Source organism: Panthera tigris, chromosome F3 (genome assembly GCF_018350195.1).
Source record: "Panthera tigris isolate Pti1 chromosome F3, P.tigris_Pti1_mat1.1, whole genome shotgun sequence".
Classification (NCBI taxonomy): domain Eukaryota; kingdom Metazoa; phylum Chordata; class Mammalia; order Carnivora; family Felidae; genus Panthera; species Panthera tigris.
This window is the reverse complement of record NC_056678.1, coordinates 24811446-24829602: the sequence shown is the minus strand read 5'-3', so window position 1 is coordinate 24829602 and position 18157 is coordinate 24811446. Positions and strand designations below refer to the sequence as shown.

Below are 18157 nucleotides of genomic sequence, written 5' to 3'. Positions count from 1 at the left end.
AGTGCACCAACAGCAAGTGTACAATTCAGTGAATTTTTACAAAGTGAACACATCTGGGTAGTCCGCACTCCAAGCAAGAAACATTACGAACACCCTAGAAGCCCCCCCCCCCCACACACACACATACACCTCATACCCTTCCAGACGTTTCTACCCACTCTACCCCAGCCCACCCCCCACCCCTGGGTTATCATCATGGTAAGTTCTCACATCATTGTCTAATAGGTTAAATTTTCAGTGGGAAAAGTAGACTAGTTAACACTTCCAAACAGTAATGTCTCAGTTCAGTGTTCTACAGAGGCATGCTAAACTTTGCAAACTGTAGTTCCTTTTCTCCAACTTTGTAGGTTATAGAACATCCTAGACTCCTCTAGGAGAGCTTTCCATGTCCGTAGTTGCGTGTTCTTCAACAAAAGCTTTGGGGAAAATGCCAATCTTCCCTTTGCACTCCCCTTCCAGCCAGTCTTCATTCACTGATAAAAGGAAATGTATACTTCGATTTCTTTCTTTTTAAAAAAATTTTTTTTTTTAACATTTATTATTGAGAGAGAGAGAGACACAGAGCATGAGCAGGGGAGGGGCAGAAACAGACACAGAATCCGAAGCAGGCTTCAGACTCTGAGCTGTCAGCACAGAGCTGGACGCGGGGCTCAAACTCACAGACCGCAAGATCATGACCTGAGCCAAAGTCTGTCCCTCAACCAACTGAGCCACCTAGGCACCCCTGTATGCATCGATTTCTGAAACCAGTACAGGAAAATTACCTTCTCTGGATATGCTACCCAGATCAAGAAGTCTGTATTAGTGATTTAAGGGAGGAGTGAACATAGGACTTCACCATCTTATTGGTTTCTGCCTTAGATAGGATAATTGAGCAGTCATGCAGAAGAATCCATTAGATTTTTCAAAAAGTTGTCAGAAAAGTTAGATGAAAAAAGTTGAACAATAATCTTGAGATGCAATTTTTCTTTAAACAAGGGAAGAGTTTTGTCCAATCCCTGTTGGGAATCTTTATGTCCTTGTCCATAGAAAGGGACGTCCCATAAATTAAATAGTTGACCTTTGAACAATAACAAGTTTGAACTATGAGAGTCCACTTATACAGATTTTTTGATAAGTACACTGCTGTAAATGTATTTTCCTTACGATTTTCTTAACATTTTTTCTAGCTTTATTGTAAGAATACAGTATATACTACATATATAAAATGTATGTTTACCAACTGTTTATGTTATCGTTAAGGCTTCTGGTCAACAGCAGACTATTGGCAATTAACCTTTTGGAGAGTCAAAAGTTCTCAGATTTTTGCGCCTGGGGGGGGGGGGTGCGTGTTGGCACCTCTAACCCTGCGTTGTTCAAGGGTCAAATGTTTATTAATAATGAAAGTCCACTAGTGAAATCAAAGAATTGAGTTAGAGCCAGTCATGAGTTTAGTCCATGTTTATAAAACATATGGATCTTAATGGCTCCAGTTTTGAGCCTTTAGTAAGTTACAGGCACTGTTCTAGATACACACGCACACACACTCAGACTTCATAATAACTCCATTGTAGATAGTATTCAGGAAAGGAGACCTGGAGAGATTAATAGCTTGTTCGGGGTTAATTCTGCCAATAAATACCAGGCATCTTAGGTTTGACCTACTCCAAAGCCCATCTCCTAGAACATGAAACTAGTTCAGAAGTTCATCTTTGAATGTAAGACATCTAGATCAGATGCTATGTGGATCCTGTCCCCAGAAACTCTAATTAATGTGGGGTGTGGCTGAGCATCAGTTTTTTCTAAAGTTCCCCCCAGGTAATTCTAATTGCAAACCACTGCCTTGATCTTTTGCACTTGGCATGTGAGTGACTCAAGGACTAGAGTATTTGCTTGTCTTGGATCCTAGGAGGATACTAGAAATCTCAGGGGTGCCTGGGTGGCTCAGTCAGTAGAGCATATGACTCTTGATCTCGGGTTTGTGAGTTTGAGTCCTGCGTTGAGTGTAGAGATTACTTAAAATCTTAGGGTAAAAAAAAAAAAAAAAAAAAAAAAAAAAAAAAGGCAAAATCTCAGGGCCCACCCAAAACCTGATCGAATCCATTTTAACAAGATTCCCAGGTGGTTCATATTAAAATTTGAGAAACGTTGTGAATGAAGCCATTTCATAACTGTTGAATATGATTGAACTCACCCTCAACCCCACTGTAAATCCACTGTTTATGCTGAATTGTTTCCTCTTTAAGTGGTCTGATAAAGTTTCAAACTGTTTTGTGGGTACGTAACTGAATTAAACCAGCTTTGATTTACAATGTCACAATAAGGAATATGCCACCTTCTTTTTTCTCAGCCTATCTACCCAGAAGGTTTTTCTGTGTGTTCTCTAGTTTTTATCTCCTTACCCCATCCCCCACCAAACAACAACAACAAAAACTGGACAAAGTAGCTAGTTGGTTGATACTGACATTTAAAAAATGGTGCTGGAATGGGGGGTGCCTGGGTGGCTCAGTCAGTTAAGCGTCAGACTTCAGGTCAGATCATGATCTCATGGTTCGTGAGTTCGAACCCTGCTTTGGGCTCTCAGCTGTCAGCACAGAGCCACCTTCGGATCCTCTGTCCCCCCTCTCTCTACGCTTCCCTGGCTTGTTCTTTCTCGCTTTCTCAAATAAACTTTTAAAAAATTGTGCTGGGAGTTACTAAGCCCTATTCTCCCCTGTTGGAAGATCTGCACTGTCAGTGCCCCCTGTTTCTTTCTTTTATTACTCCTATTTTGAGCTAATTGCCATACAATTGTATATTCACTACCCATTAACTTTAAAATCTCATTTCTTAAACCTTTTGGATTTTTCCGTTATAATTGGTAATAGTATTTGGTTTCACTACTCTGCATTGCTAATGCAGATTTCTGGTTTTTGAACAAAGCTTTTGATGGGACTCTTACACCTTTCAAGGTAGAGAAATAAGATTATGTCAAACCATGAGTTAGAAAAGGGCTTCTCATGGTCAGTAGACCAGCATCACACTGGAAACTTCTTAGAAATTCAAAATTGTGGGCCCCAGCCCAGACCTGAATCAGAATCTCTAGTTGCTGGGCCAAGGAATTGTATTTAACAAACTTTCAAGGGTGTTTTGGCATACTGAAGTTTGTGAAGCACTAAGTTAGAACTCTCCACTTACACTGTTTCAATTTGGAGTGTGTTTGATTGCTAACAGAATCGGGAAAATCACCAGACACAAAGCAATGCCAAATAGCTTCTTTTGAGGCAAGATTTACCCCCTTCTTTCCTCCTCCTCCTTCAAAAAATACATCAATTCAAAGAACTATGGTTTGCAGAAAAGTATCCTTAGGGCTTGTTGCAAAGGCAAAATGATCCCAGCCACCTTCCAATTCGTTAACTCTGGGAATGAGAATACATGTCTTCCAAAACATAGCCATCTTTAATAAGAAGAATGTTAGCTAAGTCTGCCATTTGTTGCTTCCCTGCCCAATGGAGCAACAGATAGAAAGATGGAACATTCCATTTTGCTCCCTCCAGCTGAAAACTAGGAAGGATATTGGAAGCACTGGCTAAAGTTTGGTTTGTAGATGGTTAATACTTCCCTCTTCCCTTGAATTTATTTCTGCCAACACAGAAATTAGTTTCTGTCAACCAGAAGTACTACTTACCCATTGATATAACCTGGATTATGTCCCCTTCCTGAAACTCCAGGTCTTCTGGCTGGGTAGCCTCATAACTGAAGAGTGCTACCACTTGGCCTCCTTCCTTAAGCTGAGGTTCTGTTGTCTGGTTATTAGCTTCAGATTTTTCACTTTCCTTGGGTTTGTCGGGAAAGCCTTGGTCACCCTGAAATAATAAAAGGCCAGTGAACATTGACCATCGCTAAAGAAATCGGTGAGATGTCAGTGTAGCACCTGGGATATAAACTTATAAAGGCAAATTTGTGATCAGTCCCTAGCATAGACCTAACATGCACTTTATGAACATTGGATGGTCAGATAAATGAACCCAAAAGGTCTGGAGGAACCTATACAATCTTAAAATCTTCAGAAACCTTACAGTAATTCTGGAAAAGAGTAGGGTACTACTTTGCAGATGGAAAAACAGAGATTGAGTCACAAGTGACAGAACCAAAAGTCAAACCTGGGTGTCTGACTCTGAATCCAATACCCTCTCCCCAGCACCCACAACACTAGGGACTTTGTTAGAAATGTGTATTTCTGGTCCTGTCCCAAACCTATCATTAAATCAGAAACTCCTGGAATTGTGGGGCCCAGCAATCTGCATTTAAACAAGTCCTCTAGGTAATTCTCACACTTGATAAAGTTTGAGAATCCCTGCAGAGCTTCTTCCCAAAGCCATGAAAAAGGCTTTGCTTTCTGATCTATGTAGCTACATATCCTAGTCACCATTGTGGTCATTTTTGAGCCACAAATGTTGAAAAGAAGAGGGGTGTAGTTTCTAAAGAAATGAATCAGAATCAAACAAATCCACATTAGAAACCCTGCTAGGGTAAATGCTGTGCCGACCTTTCAAAGATCTCACTTCCTAATGTTGCCTGTTCCAGCCTTGGCAGATCCCTTTTACAGAAAGGCAGTACAGTAAGGTAGAAATGGCCCTACGGAGTCCCAAGGCCTGGGTTTGTATCCTGGCTCCACTGCTTTCCCGCTGTGTGTCCCTGAGCAGGCAGTGTAACCTCTCTGAACTTCAGTTTCCTTACCTGAAATTGAGGCTAGAGGACTGAAGCAACAGGATGTAGAATAGAAATAGCTGACAGTTACTAAACACTCTGGGAGAGGATTAGTGTGTGTGTGTGTGTGTGTGTGTGTGTGTGTGTGTGTACACAGTATTTAAGCTTGGTTAATGGTAAGTGTTCCTGCACAGAGTAGATTTTTAAATGATAGTTCATTTTCCTGCTCTTCTAGTAAGTGAATGAGAACATCCTGACTTGCCACCAACAAGAGTAAGGGGCAGTGATGAAGAACATTCAGCAATGACCTCTGAAGCTGGACTGAGGGCCAGCAAGACTCTGTGCTGGGAGTTTGGGGAGGGTTAGCCCCGGACAGCCACTAATGAGACTGGAGCTCTCTTCAAAGGACAAAAATCAACAATAATTAAACCTTTGAAGTGGAGTAAGCCACATTTAGGACACAGCTCCTAGGCAGAATCCTTTCAAGACGATACCGAAGGGATTAGTCCCAAGACAGACAATTGAAAACCTAGGATGACCTTTCAAACTTCCAAGGGAACCCCTTGCACCAGCACTCGCCCACCCCTGCCCAGGGTCCCGGCTCCCGGCCTCTCAGCCAGAGGCACCAGCCAGGCCACTCCAGTGGCCCTACTTCCTGAAGGCAATTTTCTGAGCTCTTAGATACCACCAACCTGGGGCTAGAGCTACAGGGCTTTCCTCCAGGCACACCTTCTTTGCCTCCTCCTCTCCTACTCATTTTTCTTTCTCAGCAAACATGTGTCTTCGATTTCAGTGAGAACCTACCAAAGAGACCCTTCCATGACTAAGCAGAAACCCCTGCCCAGCTGTGGGGATGAGGGTGTGGAGGAGGGACTCCCCTCACAGGGCCCCAAGGCCTGGGTGGTCTGGAATAGCTTGGCCAGTGTGGTCATTTCCATAGTCTCAAAATCCAATCGTAGGTGAAAACCAGTAGCTCTCCAAAGGGTTCACACATGACCTGTTGAATTTTGTACTGCCTCCTGCTGTAACTGCAGATGCTGCCATCTAAAAATGCTAAAGCAGGAGCTCCTGGGTGGCTCAGGCAGTTAAGCTTCTGACTCTTGATTTTGGCTCAGGTCGTGATCTCACGGTTTAGTGGGTTCAAGCCCCACTCCGGGCTCTGCGCACTGGCAGCGTGGAGCCTGCTTGGGGTTCTCTCTCCCTCTCTCTCTGACCCGCCCCGCTTGTGCGCTCTCTGTCTCTATAAAAAAGTAAATAAACTTTAAAAAAAATGCTAAAGCAGGAAACAGGGGAGTCGGGGCTAGTGGGGGCAGCGGGCGGGGGGAGAACTGAAGGTGTCAGAAGGACCATGGCTTTGGTCAGTGGAGACGGGAGTCTCCTTGACTATGTTAGGACTCCCCAGTGTCAGGGCTATGCATGGGGAGCTGAGTACTCAGAGGAAGTCCGCTGGCCGGCCAGCCTCACAGAGCCCCCTGCTTTACTCGTATGCCCCAGAATCCTCCATCCCAAGCAGTCATTCTGCTTTCTCCCCTGCTCACAACCTCATCCTAGTGCAGCAGCGTGCAAGGCTTTCCATCACGTGGCCCTGTTGCCTTGCCAACCTGTCTCCCGGTACTCGCCCTGTCGTGTCCAGTAACACCGACCCCACCTTCACCCACTGCCAACTCTTAGGGTCTTCCCTCTGCCCTTCCATCTGTATAAGGCGCCCTAACTTCCTCCACTTTGCTAATTGCTATTTACCACTTTAAGGCTAAGTCTCAAGATGATTTCAGCATCATTTTCTCTAGGAAGACTACTGACTTGTCCCACCTTCCTTCAACATGTTTGGGTGAGAGCACCTCCCATGTGCTTATAAAACGGTACGCCATTCGTGCGTTTCCATCAGTTTACTTAACACATGCCCTGCGTTTTCCCCCAAGAAGAGCCTATGTCTTACTAGTTTTCTTTTTAAGTCTATTTATTTTGAGAGAGAGAGAGAGAGTGTGTGTGTGTGTGCGTGCATGAGCAAGCAGGGGAGGGGCAGAGAGAGGGAGAGAGAGAATCCCAAGCAGGCTCCATGCTGTCAGCACAGAGCCCCACCCAGGGCTGTAACTCATGAATCGTGAAATCACGACCTGAGCAGAAATCAAGGAGTAAGATGCTTAACGGGCTGAGCCACCCAAGCATCCCATGCCTTAATAGTTTTTATATCTCCAGTGCCTAGGGAGAGCAGAAGTGTTCAGCAAATGTTTGTTGAAGAATAAATAGACAAATGCTGGAAACAATCCAAATATCCACGAAGAGGTGAATCAATGAACAAATTGTAGTATTCATACTATGGAATACCTTTTAGCAATACCATCAGCAATCAAAAGAAAGGGACTATTATGGGGCGTCTGGGTGGCTCAGTGGGTTAAGCATCTGATTTCGGCTCGGGTCATGATTTCATGGTTTGTGGGTTCGAGTCCTGCATCGGGTTGTCTGCTGTCAGCACTGAGGTTCGCTTTGGATCCTCTTTCCCCCATCTTCCTCTGCCTCTACCCTACTTGTGTGCATGCGCACACACTCACACACACACACACACACACTCTTTCTGTCAAAAACAAACATTTAAAAAATGGACTATTAAAACAAAAAAGTATATATATAAATGGAAGAGTATATATTGAAATGGGTGATAAAACAAAAATTTATACATACAGTATATATATTCATAGGAATATATATGTACTGTACCATCCACTTACATGAAATGACATAAAAGACCAAAAAAAAAGTGTGTTGGTATATTGACAGGTATGTTGATGGATGCTTTTCAGGGGCCATGGTTGTGGGAAGGAATTAACATCAACAACAAGAAGAAATGGCAACTTTTCCCTCCCGGAGACAAAGGGGCGGGGCGGTCAAGAGTGTTAACTTGTAGCCACTACTTCTAGCCTCTAACTTTGCTCCTAACTCCAGCTAAGTCTTTTCTAGGCCCTGAGGTCTAGAAAGGTGTCCAAGAATGTAGGCAGGCCCTGGAGTCAAACCACCCACCGAGCCCTTGCTCCTCTACTGATGGGCGGTACTCTTGGTCAAGGTTACCTCTCTTTGCCTTGTCTCCTCCATTATAAGATGGGGTGACGGTTCCTCCGAGAGTTTCGGGGACTATAAGAATGGATACGCAGTGTGCACTTAGCACACCGTATGGCACATGGTTAGTTCCTAATAGAAGCTTCCTATTAGTAGGACGTTTATCCAAGTCCTCTCTTTGTGAACTAAATGCTCTCTATTACCTTCCAGCCTCAAGTGCTCTTCCCGTGGAAACTTGAAGTGGAGAATGGCTAGGAGCTCAGCCTCAGTTAGGATTTTATTCCCACCTCGCTTGAGAGTGATGGGCCTAAACATTGGCTCATTTATAGGTGCTGGCAGAGAGGACTGAGAGGCTTCCTGGGCATTCTTGGGCCTGCTCTTCTCCTGTAGGGACCCCTCTCCTGGCTGCATCTGGGGCCCCTAGCCCCAGGTGAAAGGGAGGCAGAGGTGTTAGCCACCCTATCCTCAACACCAGGCACAGTGCCCGGCTCACCGAAGCGCTCGGTAAGTGTCGGAATGTGGACTGTCCTTGAGGAAGTGGCCCAGTACAGACACGACCTCAGGTGCCCTTGGGCTCGCCGCACTCACCACTGTGTTCTCACACCACACAGTCAGGCTGTAGTTTTTCGCCTCGGCCCAGGCAGCCTTCATGTTCTCTTCCGAGAGGGGCACCAGCTCATTGCTGTCCCGAGGCCGGTAGCTGGGGAGACAGGAGTGAGAACCACGTCGGAGAACAGCAGTGCAAATTCTCTTCTCTCCTCCAGGCCCGTGCCAGGCCCCCAGCTGCACCCTCTCTGCGGGTGGACCCACCTCAGCCGAGTGTGCTCCGGCAGGAGCTCCAGTTTCTTGGACACCATGTCCCGGACCTGGCTGTAGGGGAGCCCGGGCTGCGTCTCCATGACCACCGTGTACTTGAAGTGCACCTTGAGCGTGTAGGGCATGGGAATGCTGAGCTTTACTTCCTGAGGGGAGAGGAAGCAACGAGAACTCCTGAGCGTCCGAGGCCTGTCCTGAGTGTGCTCACGGGGAGTACTCGGGGTGGTGGGGAGAGGCCAATAGCTCACCGGCTCGACAGCCGCGGGAGGACTTTCAGAGAGTCCCTAGACCCCTCCGGCCTGGATGGGAATTCCTCTGGGCCAGAAGATCTGGCCACGGGCTGAAGGCCAGTAGGAAATGCGTGCACTGGGCGGGGAAGGTTGTCGAGGGGTGCCTAGCCCAAGGATGGCGTGTGGTGTCAGCTCACCCACCCTTCCTTTGGGACTCTTTCTATAATCCAGGGAGACAGGCTTATGGTGGATAGCTTAAGCTTTTTCTTTCTCTAGCATTTGAAATAGTGCAAGGAGAAACGGTTACCTTGGACTGTTCTTTTTCTTTTTGACCTAAACGGAGAAGGTAAGTAAAACAAAAGAAGATGGTGAATGAACACTCTGGGCCAGCCCCTGACTTACACAGAAGGGAACCCTCTTAGAACAGGACACCAGCTTCTTACCTTGAACTCCAGGGTGATTCTTCACCCTAATAAACGGTGGGGGAATCCCACTGCAGGGAAATGGGCAAGACGAAGTGAACCCACACAAAGGAACCCAGTCCCTGCCCGCAGGAAGCATACAGGCAAGTGTTGGAGGACCAGCACGTCCCCAGCAATGCATGGGGTTAGCAGGGACCCAAAGTCCAGTTAAACCAGTGGGCTCTGGACTCATGAAAGCAGGGAGTGCAAGATGAGCCAGGGGCCACGAGAAGGAACGTTAGAACCACTTTTTTTTACCTTGTCCTTTATTTTTGTGTATGTTTCCTAAGGTGCATAATATATTAATGAAGCAATATGCACATAATTTATATAAGAGAAATCTGCATGAAGATACTCACTAGAAAGAGCACATGATCAAAACCACTGATCTCAAACCCAGCTAACCGCTAGAATTCCTTGGAAGGTTTTTTTTTCTGGAAATACAGATTCTCAGGTCCAATTCCAGCCCTAAAAAATCAGAATCCAAGGCCTAGGAATCTATATTCATAAAATCTAGGTTAATATGTGATCCTTGGGGCGCCTGAGTGGCTCAGTTGGTTAAGTGTCCAACTTCGGCTTAGGTCATGATTTCATGGTTTGTGAGTTCGAGTCCCACGTGCTGACAGCTCAGAGCCTGGAGCTATTTTGGATTCTTGGTCTCCCTCACTCTCTGCCCCTCCCCCACTCACGCTCGCGTGCGCGCGCTCTCTCTCTCAAAAATAAACATTAAAAAAAACTTAATATGTGATCCTTGTTGGGCCCCTAGACAGAAAAGATAAAAACAAAAAAACTGAGGGTGATCTGAGGGGTAATTAGAGAAATTTTAATACAAAATATACACTATAATATTATGTTAATGTTCAATGTCCTTGACATAATGATTGTGCTGCGCTTATGCAGAAGAGTAGAGCTAATGCTCCAGTGTAGGGTGAAATGCCATGAGTCTGTAACTTCCTTTCAAGAGTCTCAGAGGGGAGGGTGGGGAGCGAAGCAAGTACACGGTACAAAACGTTAACAATTGGTGAATTTAGGTGAAAGGTATTCTGGTGTTTATTGTGCTACACTTTTCAACTTTTGATGTGTAGCTTTGACGTTTTTCAAAATAAAGTTGGAAGTGTGGGGAGCACCCGAAAGGGTCCTGGTGATCTGGCAGGCATAACACTCATCCATCCAGGATCTGGACAAACCATCTATTCAATGCATCTCTACCAAACCCTTCTCCTGAATGCTTAATGCTTAAACTCTATTAGTGACCAAAAGCTCCTTCCCCAGGCACCATTCTCTATACATCCGGAGAAGGCCCTTTCATATCTGCCCTTAGCTCTTTGTCTATGCCTCAGGGCTCTGCAAAGCAGTTTCTTTTCCAGATAGACCTCCTTGGACATTTGAAAAAAACCTCTCCATCCCCTTCCAAGGAAATGCGTGTAATAACTCCAACCTTCTCTCTTGGGACATGGTTTCAGTACCTAATGACTGAGGAGTCCGGTGTCTATTTGAGTTGGACACTCCACTGCCCCCCAGAAACCAGCTATATTTGCCCAAGCCCCATGGGTGTTCTAGGACATCTGTTTGCTATGTTTTGGGTGGGTGGATGGTGCAGGAGAGAGGGCCCCTGGGGCTATGTGTTCATAAGCTGAGTGGCATGCTGGGAGGAGAAGAAACCAGAATCTCCCAGAAGCCTGGGAGAGCAACTCTGTCAGGAAGTAGTCTGGAGCATTCCTGCACCCAGGCCAAGGATGTTGTTCCAAGAACACTAACCTGGTGGCAACTGGGGTCTTCTGGGAGCATCAGAACTGGGAGGAGCTGGGATATCAGAATCTGGGGAGGCTTCCTCCTGGAGGTGACAGAGAGGGTGAGAGCCTTCATTCAGACAAAGTTCTTAGTTAGGAGTGGGGCAGAGAGAGGCCAAATGGAAAGGAGCCAGATGTAAATGGCTTCCTAAAAGTTGGAGGGGTGGTAACAGTCAGGGAGACTAAGGAAAGTGCTGGTTAAAGGGGAGACAGGGTTGGCCTGGTGGAAACAGTAGAAAGGAGAGCCCTGACCCCCTCCTAAGAGGCCCTCACTGCCCAACCACATTGGAAATCTGCTGGAGATGAGGGAGGCCCCCGAGTCTTGTGTTAGCTCCCTCTCGCACTCCACATCTTGCTCCTTCAAAGGAGAAGGTCCATTTCTCATTTGTGGGGCATTTAAAACATTTCAAGCCATCCGGGCATAGTAACTCTGACCAGGGAGGGCCACGCCCACAGAGGACAATCAGTTGCACAGTCTAGAGAGAGACAGGTTCCCCGCTGTCAGACATCTGCACAGTAGGCCCAGCAAAGACCACTCACCAGGCCTGGCAGAAGGGCAGGCCTTTGAGGAGTGAAGGGGAAAGCTGGCAAGGCCCAATCTCTGATGCCATGAGGTCATGCTCTAAAACAGATTTCTCTTGTTTAATGGGATTTCCCCAGCCAACGCATTGACTGTTCCTCCAGGTGAAGAGAACTTTTCCGGGAAGACCTAACCTTCATATACTACAGGCTTTGGGTCCCAAGTCACCCGTGACCAGGAGGAGAGAGGTGGGTGGGCACAACGGGTCCCTCAGATGTCTCCACTTAGCACATCTGGGTGTTTTCCTTCCTTCACCCCAGGGTCCAGCTCTGGGCCGCTGGCACCAACCCAAGGTGGACTCGGTGCTAGTGAGTGAATAAGGACAGCGCTTTTGTCACACCGCCCTTCCCCCCCTCCACAGAGAGGCCTGTGAGTCGTGGGGCAGAGGTCGGGGGCGGGAGGGGGGGTGGGGGGTGGAAAACAGATCTGGCCTTGGCACTACGTTACCTGGGGCTGCTGCTGAGCATGGATCCGCAGCTCAAGTGGTTCAAGGTAGTTGCAGGGAACGAGCCCCTTCTGTGGTGCAACATCACAAAATCAGAAAGGGGGAAAAGGGTGTGCTCATCGGCACCCATAGCACCCATACCACCACAGGGCCCAGAGATGCGGGGGAGGGATGGGTATATGGGCAAAAGAAGGTAGCTGGTCGGCAAATGAGGTAGCAGACACCTCAGAAAGCTCCGCCATCGGCTGCCAGGATCCCATGGCCAAAGGAACCACCCCGGGTCCTCTGAATACCTGTCCGTTGAACATGACCGTAGCCCAGTTATCATTGCCCTTCTTCAAGACAAAAACGATGTTCCCTGGCATGACCTGCAGCTCTTCTGCGGTCTCAGGCACAAACCCAAACAGCACACGGTGGGCTTCCCCTTCCAGAGCCCTGCAGGGGTAGACGTGAGATGCCGTCCTCTATCCAGCCTGGACTGCATCCCGCCCACGGCTCTATGGGACAAGCAACAATGGACATGGGGCCAGGAGACATGCTCCAGGCACCCTCGAGCTCCACATCTATTGCCTCTGGGACCCTGAGCAGGACCAGGCAGGAAACTGCATGTGAACCCGCTCCATAACCCTAGAGGCAGTGGGACAGCAATGAAAGACAAAAGACAACGCAAGACAGCCAGGCATTGCTCTCCTTGCCCTCCCTTCCCTTCCGAGAAGTAAGCTTCCCGGGTGTGCTTGGCCAGCCCTCTGGTCTGGGCTGGGGTAGACAGGGCTAGTGTGACAAGGGGAGCACACAAGTCAGAGGGCAGGTGAGGGCTAGCTGGGTGAGAAAGGGGGGTGGGGAGGAGGGAGGCCAAGTCCCCCGGAGCCACAGCCAGCGGACCAGGCACACAGCCGGAAGGAAATGAAGAGCAGGAAACCAGCTCCGGGGGGGGGGGGGGGGGGGAATGTGTAAAGGTGTCCCGAGACCACCCAGTGGTGTGCTAGGCAATGTCACTGTCCCTTTACCATCTCCCCAAGACCTACTTTGCTCTCGGAGGCCCTGGGAGTGCCATCTGTGCCACTTTGGAATGTGTGACATCGGGACTGGCTTCAGAGCTGTGTGATGTACCTGCTCTGGCTGGTGGCTCCCTCTCGCTCCCCCTCTGTCCCCTTCCCCTCAGCCCTGTTTCCTGCTTCCAAACAGTGGGCTATTTATGTAGGGGAGACAGACTCCTCCAGCAGGCAGAGTTAGCAATGACTTCATCAGCCCCCTCACTTTTATAGTTGCTGTAGTACTTTTTTTCATTTAAAAAAAAAACACAACAAAAACACCTTCTTTATTGGGGAGGGGAGCCGGGCTTGCTTCCTTACTTAGAGGAAATTCCTCAGAAAGCTGTAAGTTGTGTCATTCTTGGCTTCTCATCTTATAGAAGAATGGCTCCTTTTTCTTGAGTTGTTCCTCTTCTCCAGAGACCACGTGCCCATAGGGAGTGAAAAACGTCCACTCGGGAAAGGACACACCACCTAGCTTCCCGCTCTGCTCGCCCGACTCCCAAAAGGTCTGGCCTCCGCCTCTTCTGAGGAGGCTGCTGCCGGTGCAAAATGGCTCCCCAACCTTTGGTCAGTGTTCTGGCCCCGGAGGGACATGTTCCACAGACTGCCACCCTTCAGCAATGACCCTCGCTATGTGGGTGGCTGTGCACGTTGACCTGGGGGCACAGGGACACCATGTAGCTATAGCCAGACCCCTGTGGTCAACCCTATCACAATCCAAGACTCCCATTCCCCCTACATCACTCCGTTCTAACCCGGAAAACAGAAAGAGTCCACGTATTAGGCTAAGTTCCGCAGGATTTAGACCCTGACCCCGGCTTCATCTTCTTCACTCTTTTCATTGCCATCAGTTCAGGCTTGGAGCTCAGATAGTCTGAACACTGATCTAAATCTAACTTACCTGAAGATCTCTGGGGTTTTGGGTCTGGGTGGAGGTTCAGCTGCCTGTGGAACATTCAGGAGAAATGAAGAAGGGAAGGATAGTAAGGGAAGGAGTGGGGGTGAGAACAGACCGTTAATGGTAATTTGAGCCTTCTTCCATACCAGAAAATCAAAGAATGCATTTCTAGCTGGCTCAGAACACTGTCTAGGGAACGGGCACAGTGTACTTTGACTAAACACTGGAAAATCACCCCTCCCCCCAGCCCCTGGGTACAGTTTCACTAGCACAGCAATTTCTCTTGAGCCGGTCCTGGTTTCTGGAGAATTTTAGCTGTCCCAGAGCAACATGGCGTCACGAGGGGTGCTTTTGACCTTGAGCTCGGTCCCTTTCCTAGGAAAGTTTCCAAAAGCTCTGTTCTATAATTAATGCCTGCTATATCACGTGACATTTGTGGGTATTTAAAATCAACTCAGAACCCACTGACCAGGCAGGAATCTCCTTTCAACGTGTTCCCTGTTCTACACTGAATACCATGGAGCCCACTGATCCGGCTTCTTCCTCCTTGTGGTGTCTCTGCTGCTCTGACGCCCAGGGGGCCTCCACAGGGGCTTTCTTTGTGAAGGAACAAATCAAAGGATCCTGAATCTCTCTAGCCTCCTTTGCTCATCTCACCCTCCAGAGCCCCAGCGTTGGTCACATCCTGGGCTAGCGGCCATCATTCTGATCCCGGTAGGCTGTCGGTGCTGCCGTCCGAGTGACCAGGTGTGTGAAGCCTGGAGTGTGGCTGTCACGCTCAGAAACCCTTCCCTGTGCTAGTGCTGCCCAGCAGGCTCTAGTGCAACAGCTCAGGTGTTCCTCAGCCTGTCTTCCCTTCTTCCCTTCACAAGGATGGAAATGCCTTCACATTTCTAGACTCCTTACGTCATCCAGTCCGCTCAGAACCATCTCTCTGAGCCCAGATTGGTCAGAAAAACGGCTCCCTCCCGGCACCCATCACATTCCTGAGGGAATCCCCTGCACATAGGCAGATGCACGGAGCGGGACCAGCCCACAGCCTCAGACCCCAGGCCCCACGAGTCCCCTACTAGGCCCTGCGTCTGAGAAGAGGCATCGTCAAAAAGCCTTCTATAGCCTGCCTTTCAATTTCCTGAGAGAAGAGTCCAGGCTTCAGGAGAGACTGTCAACAGAGGCTCTCTTAGAACACAGAGAAGTGAAGACTGGCACTGGGGGGAAGCAGGAGGCTTGGTTTCTGGGAACTTGAGGTTAAACCTAAAACTGCCTCATTCTCCTCACAGTCATGGAACCTGTGACCGAGAATGGCCAGGCAGACACTGTCAGCAGCAGCGAAAGGTCAGTGAAGGAGCCCTTAACATGAGGCAGTTCAGCACAAATACTGTCCCCAGCTGGATGTTTCCAGAGAGTCCTGGAGACCTGGATCCAGGGAGAAGGACAGGGCTGCCTCACCTGTGGCTGCAGAGGGGCAAACCCCGAGAAACTGTCTTGATCCACCACAGATGCCACCACCTGCAATCGAGGGAGGAAGGTGTAAGGGCCCTGCCAGCACCGTCTCCCCATGCCTCATGGTTTTCCCCGAGATCCCTCCTTTCTCGCACCCTGGGTCCATTCTCACTGGAGCCTGGTCCCAGAGTGGATAGTGGCTAAGGGTTGGATTGTTGACCTTCTGAGTGAGAAGTTCCAGAAACTGAAGTAACTGGTGCCTTCCCAGCCCTGCTAACCCAACAGGCTCTCACTCTAGCTCTCTCTTTTTTTTAATCGAGGTGAAATTCACATAATATAAAATTGACCATTTATTTTATTATTTATTTATTTATTTATCATTTTGTTAATGTTTATTTATTTTTGACAGAGAGACAGAGAGACAGAGAGAGAGAGAGAGACAGAGCACAAACAAGGCGGGGGAGGGGGCAGAGAGAGAGACAGACAGACAGACAGACAGACAGAATCTGAAGTAGGCTCCAGGCTCTGAGCTGTCAGCACAGAGCCCAATGCGGGACTTGAACTTGTGAACTGTGAGATCATGACCTGAGCCAAAGTCGGACACTCAACTAACTGAGCCACCCGGGTGCCCCTAAAATGAACCATTTTAAAGTGGACAATGCAGTAGCATTTAGGACACTCACAATCCTATACAGCCACCACCTCTACCTAGTTCCCAGTCATTTTCCTCACCCCCCAAAAAATGCCACACCCACAAAGTGGTTAGTGCACATCCCTCTCTAGCTAGCACCTGGCAATCACCAAATTGCTTTCTATTTGTGTACGTTTACCCATTCTAGATGGTTCATATAAAGGTAATTACGCAACATGTGGCTTTTGTGTCTGGTTTCTTTCACATAGCGTGATGTTTTCAAGTTTCACCCATGCTATGACTTATATCTGTACTTCATTCCTTTCTATGGCTATTCCATTGTATATCTACATCACATGTTGCCTATGCATTCATCCACTGATGGGCTGAGGGGTGGTTCCACTGACCCAGGAGCTCCTGAGCTCTGCTGCTCTGCCAGAACCAGCTACCCAGTCGGGCAGCGTTAGCCCTACAGATAAGTCAAAGCCAAGTACAGGTCTGGAAGGGTACTGCTGGCTCACTCGGGCTCATTTCTGAGAGGATTTAAGACCTGGATTTAGGGGCGCCTGGGTGGCTCAGTCGGTTAAGCGTCCGACTTCAGCTCAGGTCACGATCTCGCGGTCCGTGAGTTCGAGCCCCGCGTCGGGCTCTGGGCTGATGGCTCAGAGCCTGGAGCCTGCTTCCGATTCTGTGTCTCCCTCTCTCTCTGCCCCTCCCCCGTTCATGCTCTGTCTCTCTCTGTCCCAAAAATAAATAAATGTTAAAGACCTGGATTTAAAGGAGCCCAGTTTACAAAGGAGCATAACCATAGAGCTGTAGAAGTGGGGATATCAAGAGCACCAAGCCAAGAGGATGCCATGCTGGTCCGTTTCACTAACATGTTCCCTCCACATTGACTGAGGGCCTCATAGCTGTGTTTTCTTTCCACTGGCTCAGCCCCCAAGCCGCACACACTGTGACTAAGCCTGTGGCTCCCACCCAGGGTCAGGCTGGAAGGGCAGGATGAGAGGAGCTTGCAGACAAGAAGCTAGAAGCGTTTGCCCACCTTTCTACAAGACCTCCACACCGGAAGCAGTCTCTAGCTGCCTGCTGGCCGCGGAGAGCACCAGGGGGGTGCCCTCGTCCCAGGAGTCTGTCCCACCCTGGTCCATGCACGGCCCATCCCATAGAAGACCCAGGGGAAGCTGAGTGAGCCTACTTACTGTCGCCTTGCCGAGGTAATCCTTCTTGGCCAGCTGAGCCACTTGCCTCTCGTTTGGTCGAAACAGCCTGCCCACAGGGATCACCACAGGCTCATACAGCTTCTGTTTCTAGAACACACAGCACGGTATTTCCTTATCTGGGAAACAGGGATAATGATGCTTGTCCTGCCTCCCTCACTGAACAGACGCAAAGATTCACTGAGATAACCTCACAGAAGTATTTTTTTTTTAATGTGTCAAGACTGAACTTGTTATTATTTCGGAGTATCTAAGGTAGGAACAGTTGGTTTCTATATTGCCTTACCCTGAGAGGCTGTGTGGACATCTGGCTGTGTTATCTGCTCAGCACGCTTTTTCCCTAGGGGGTTGCCCCTCTCCCACTCTCTGTGGCTCGGGTGGGGCTGTCACTGAGCACAGGGGACGCCACAACCACAAGGTGGCCCAGGGCTCAAGCAAGGCCCATGACAGGCCTCCCTTGGGACTGGTGGCTGCTGACCTGGACAGGCATAGAAAGACTGACTCGAGCCCCCTTCTCCTTGATGTTTTTTAAAAATCTGGTTTAAAACTTGTTTTATCCCAATGTGCTCTGACAAACCATGGATCATTTTCACTATTTGTTCACAGAATCAATGCGTTTTTTTGAGGGCCATTGTGTGCCTGGCTGTGAGGACTCAGAGGTGAGCACAGCCTCTGGCCTCCTGCACTCGGATCCAGCCTCCAGTCCCCAGTCCCCCCGGTGCCACCGCAGAGCCCTCACACCCCCAGAGGGTGGCTGGAGGCAGGGCTCTGCCATCCCCAGCTTCAAGCCTCAGCTCCTCAGCGCTTGCTGCCAGGTTCAAGATCCTACATGGAATTGTACCCCAAGATCAGTGTAACCCCGAGCTCAGAGAAGGTAAAAGCACCACGTC

At 48.7% G+C, this 18157-nt stretch overlaps 1 protein-coding gene across 1 annotated transcript in view; it reads right to left on the bottom strand.

Annotated features, from left to right (window-relative positions):
* Positions 1-345: 345 nt before the first annotated feature.
* The window catches only part of NCF2 (neutrophil cytosolic factor 2), a 32704-nt gene continuing 14892 nt past the window's right edge, over positions 346-18157 (bottom strand). Inside the window, exons 5-15 of the mRNA XM_007096224.3 lie at positions 17250-17357; positions 15423-15482; positions 13977-14020; positions 12335-12476; positions 12044-12112; positions 10985-11060; positions 9073-9098; positions 8530-8681; positions 8308-8419; positions 3647-3824; positions 346-473 (exon numbers count right to left, since the gene is read on the bottom strand). Coding sequence (XP_007096286.1) covers positions 361-473; positions 3647-3824; positions 8308-8419; positions 8530-8681; positions 9073-9098; positions 10985-11060; positions 12044-12112; positions 12335-12476; positions 13977-14020; positions 15423-15482; positions 17250-17357 — 1080 coding nt within the window. The 3' untranslated portion in view covers positions 346-360. The remainder of the gene's footprint in view (positions 474-3646; positions 3825-8307; positions 8420-8529; positions 8682-9072; positions 9099-10984; positions 11061-12043; positions 12113-12334; positions 12477-13976; positions 14021-15422; positions 15483-17249; positions 17358-18157) is intronic.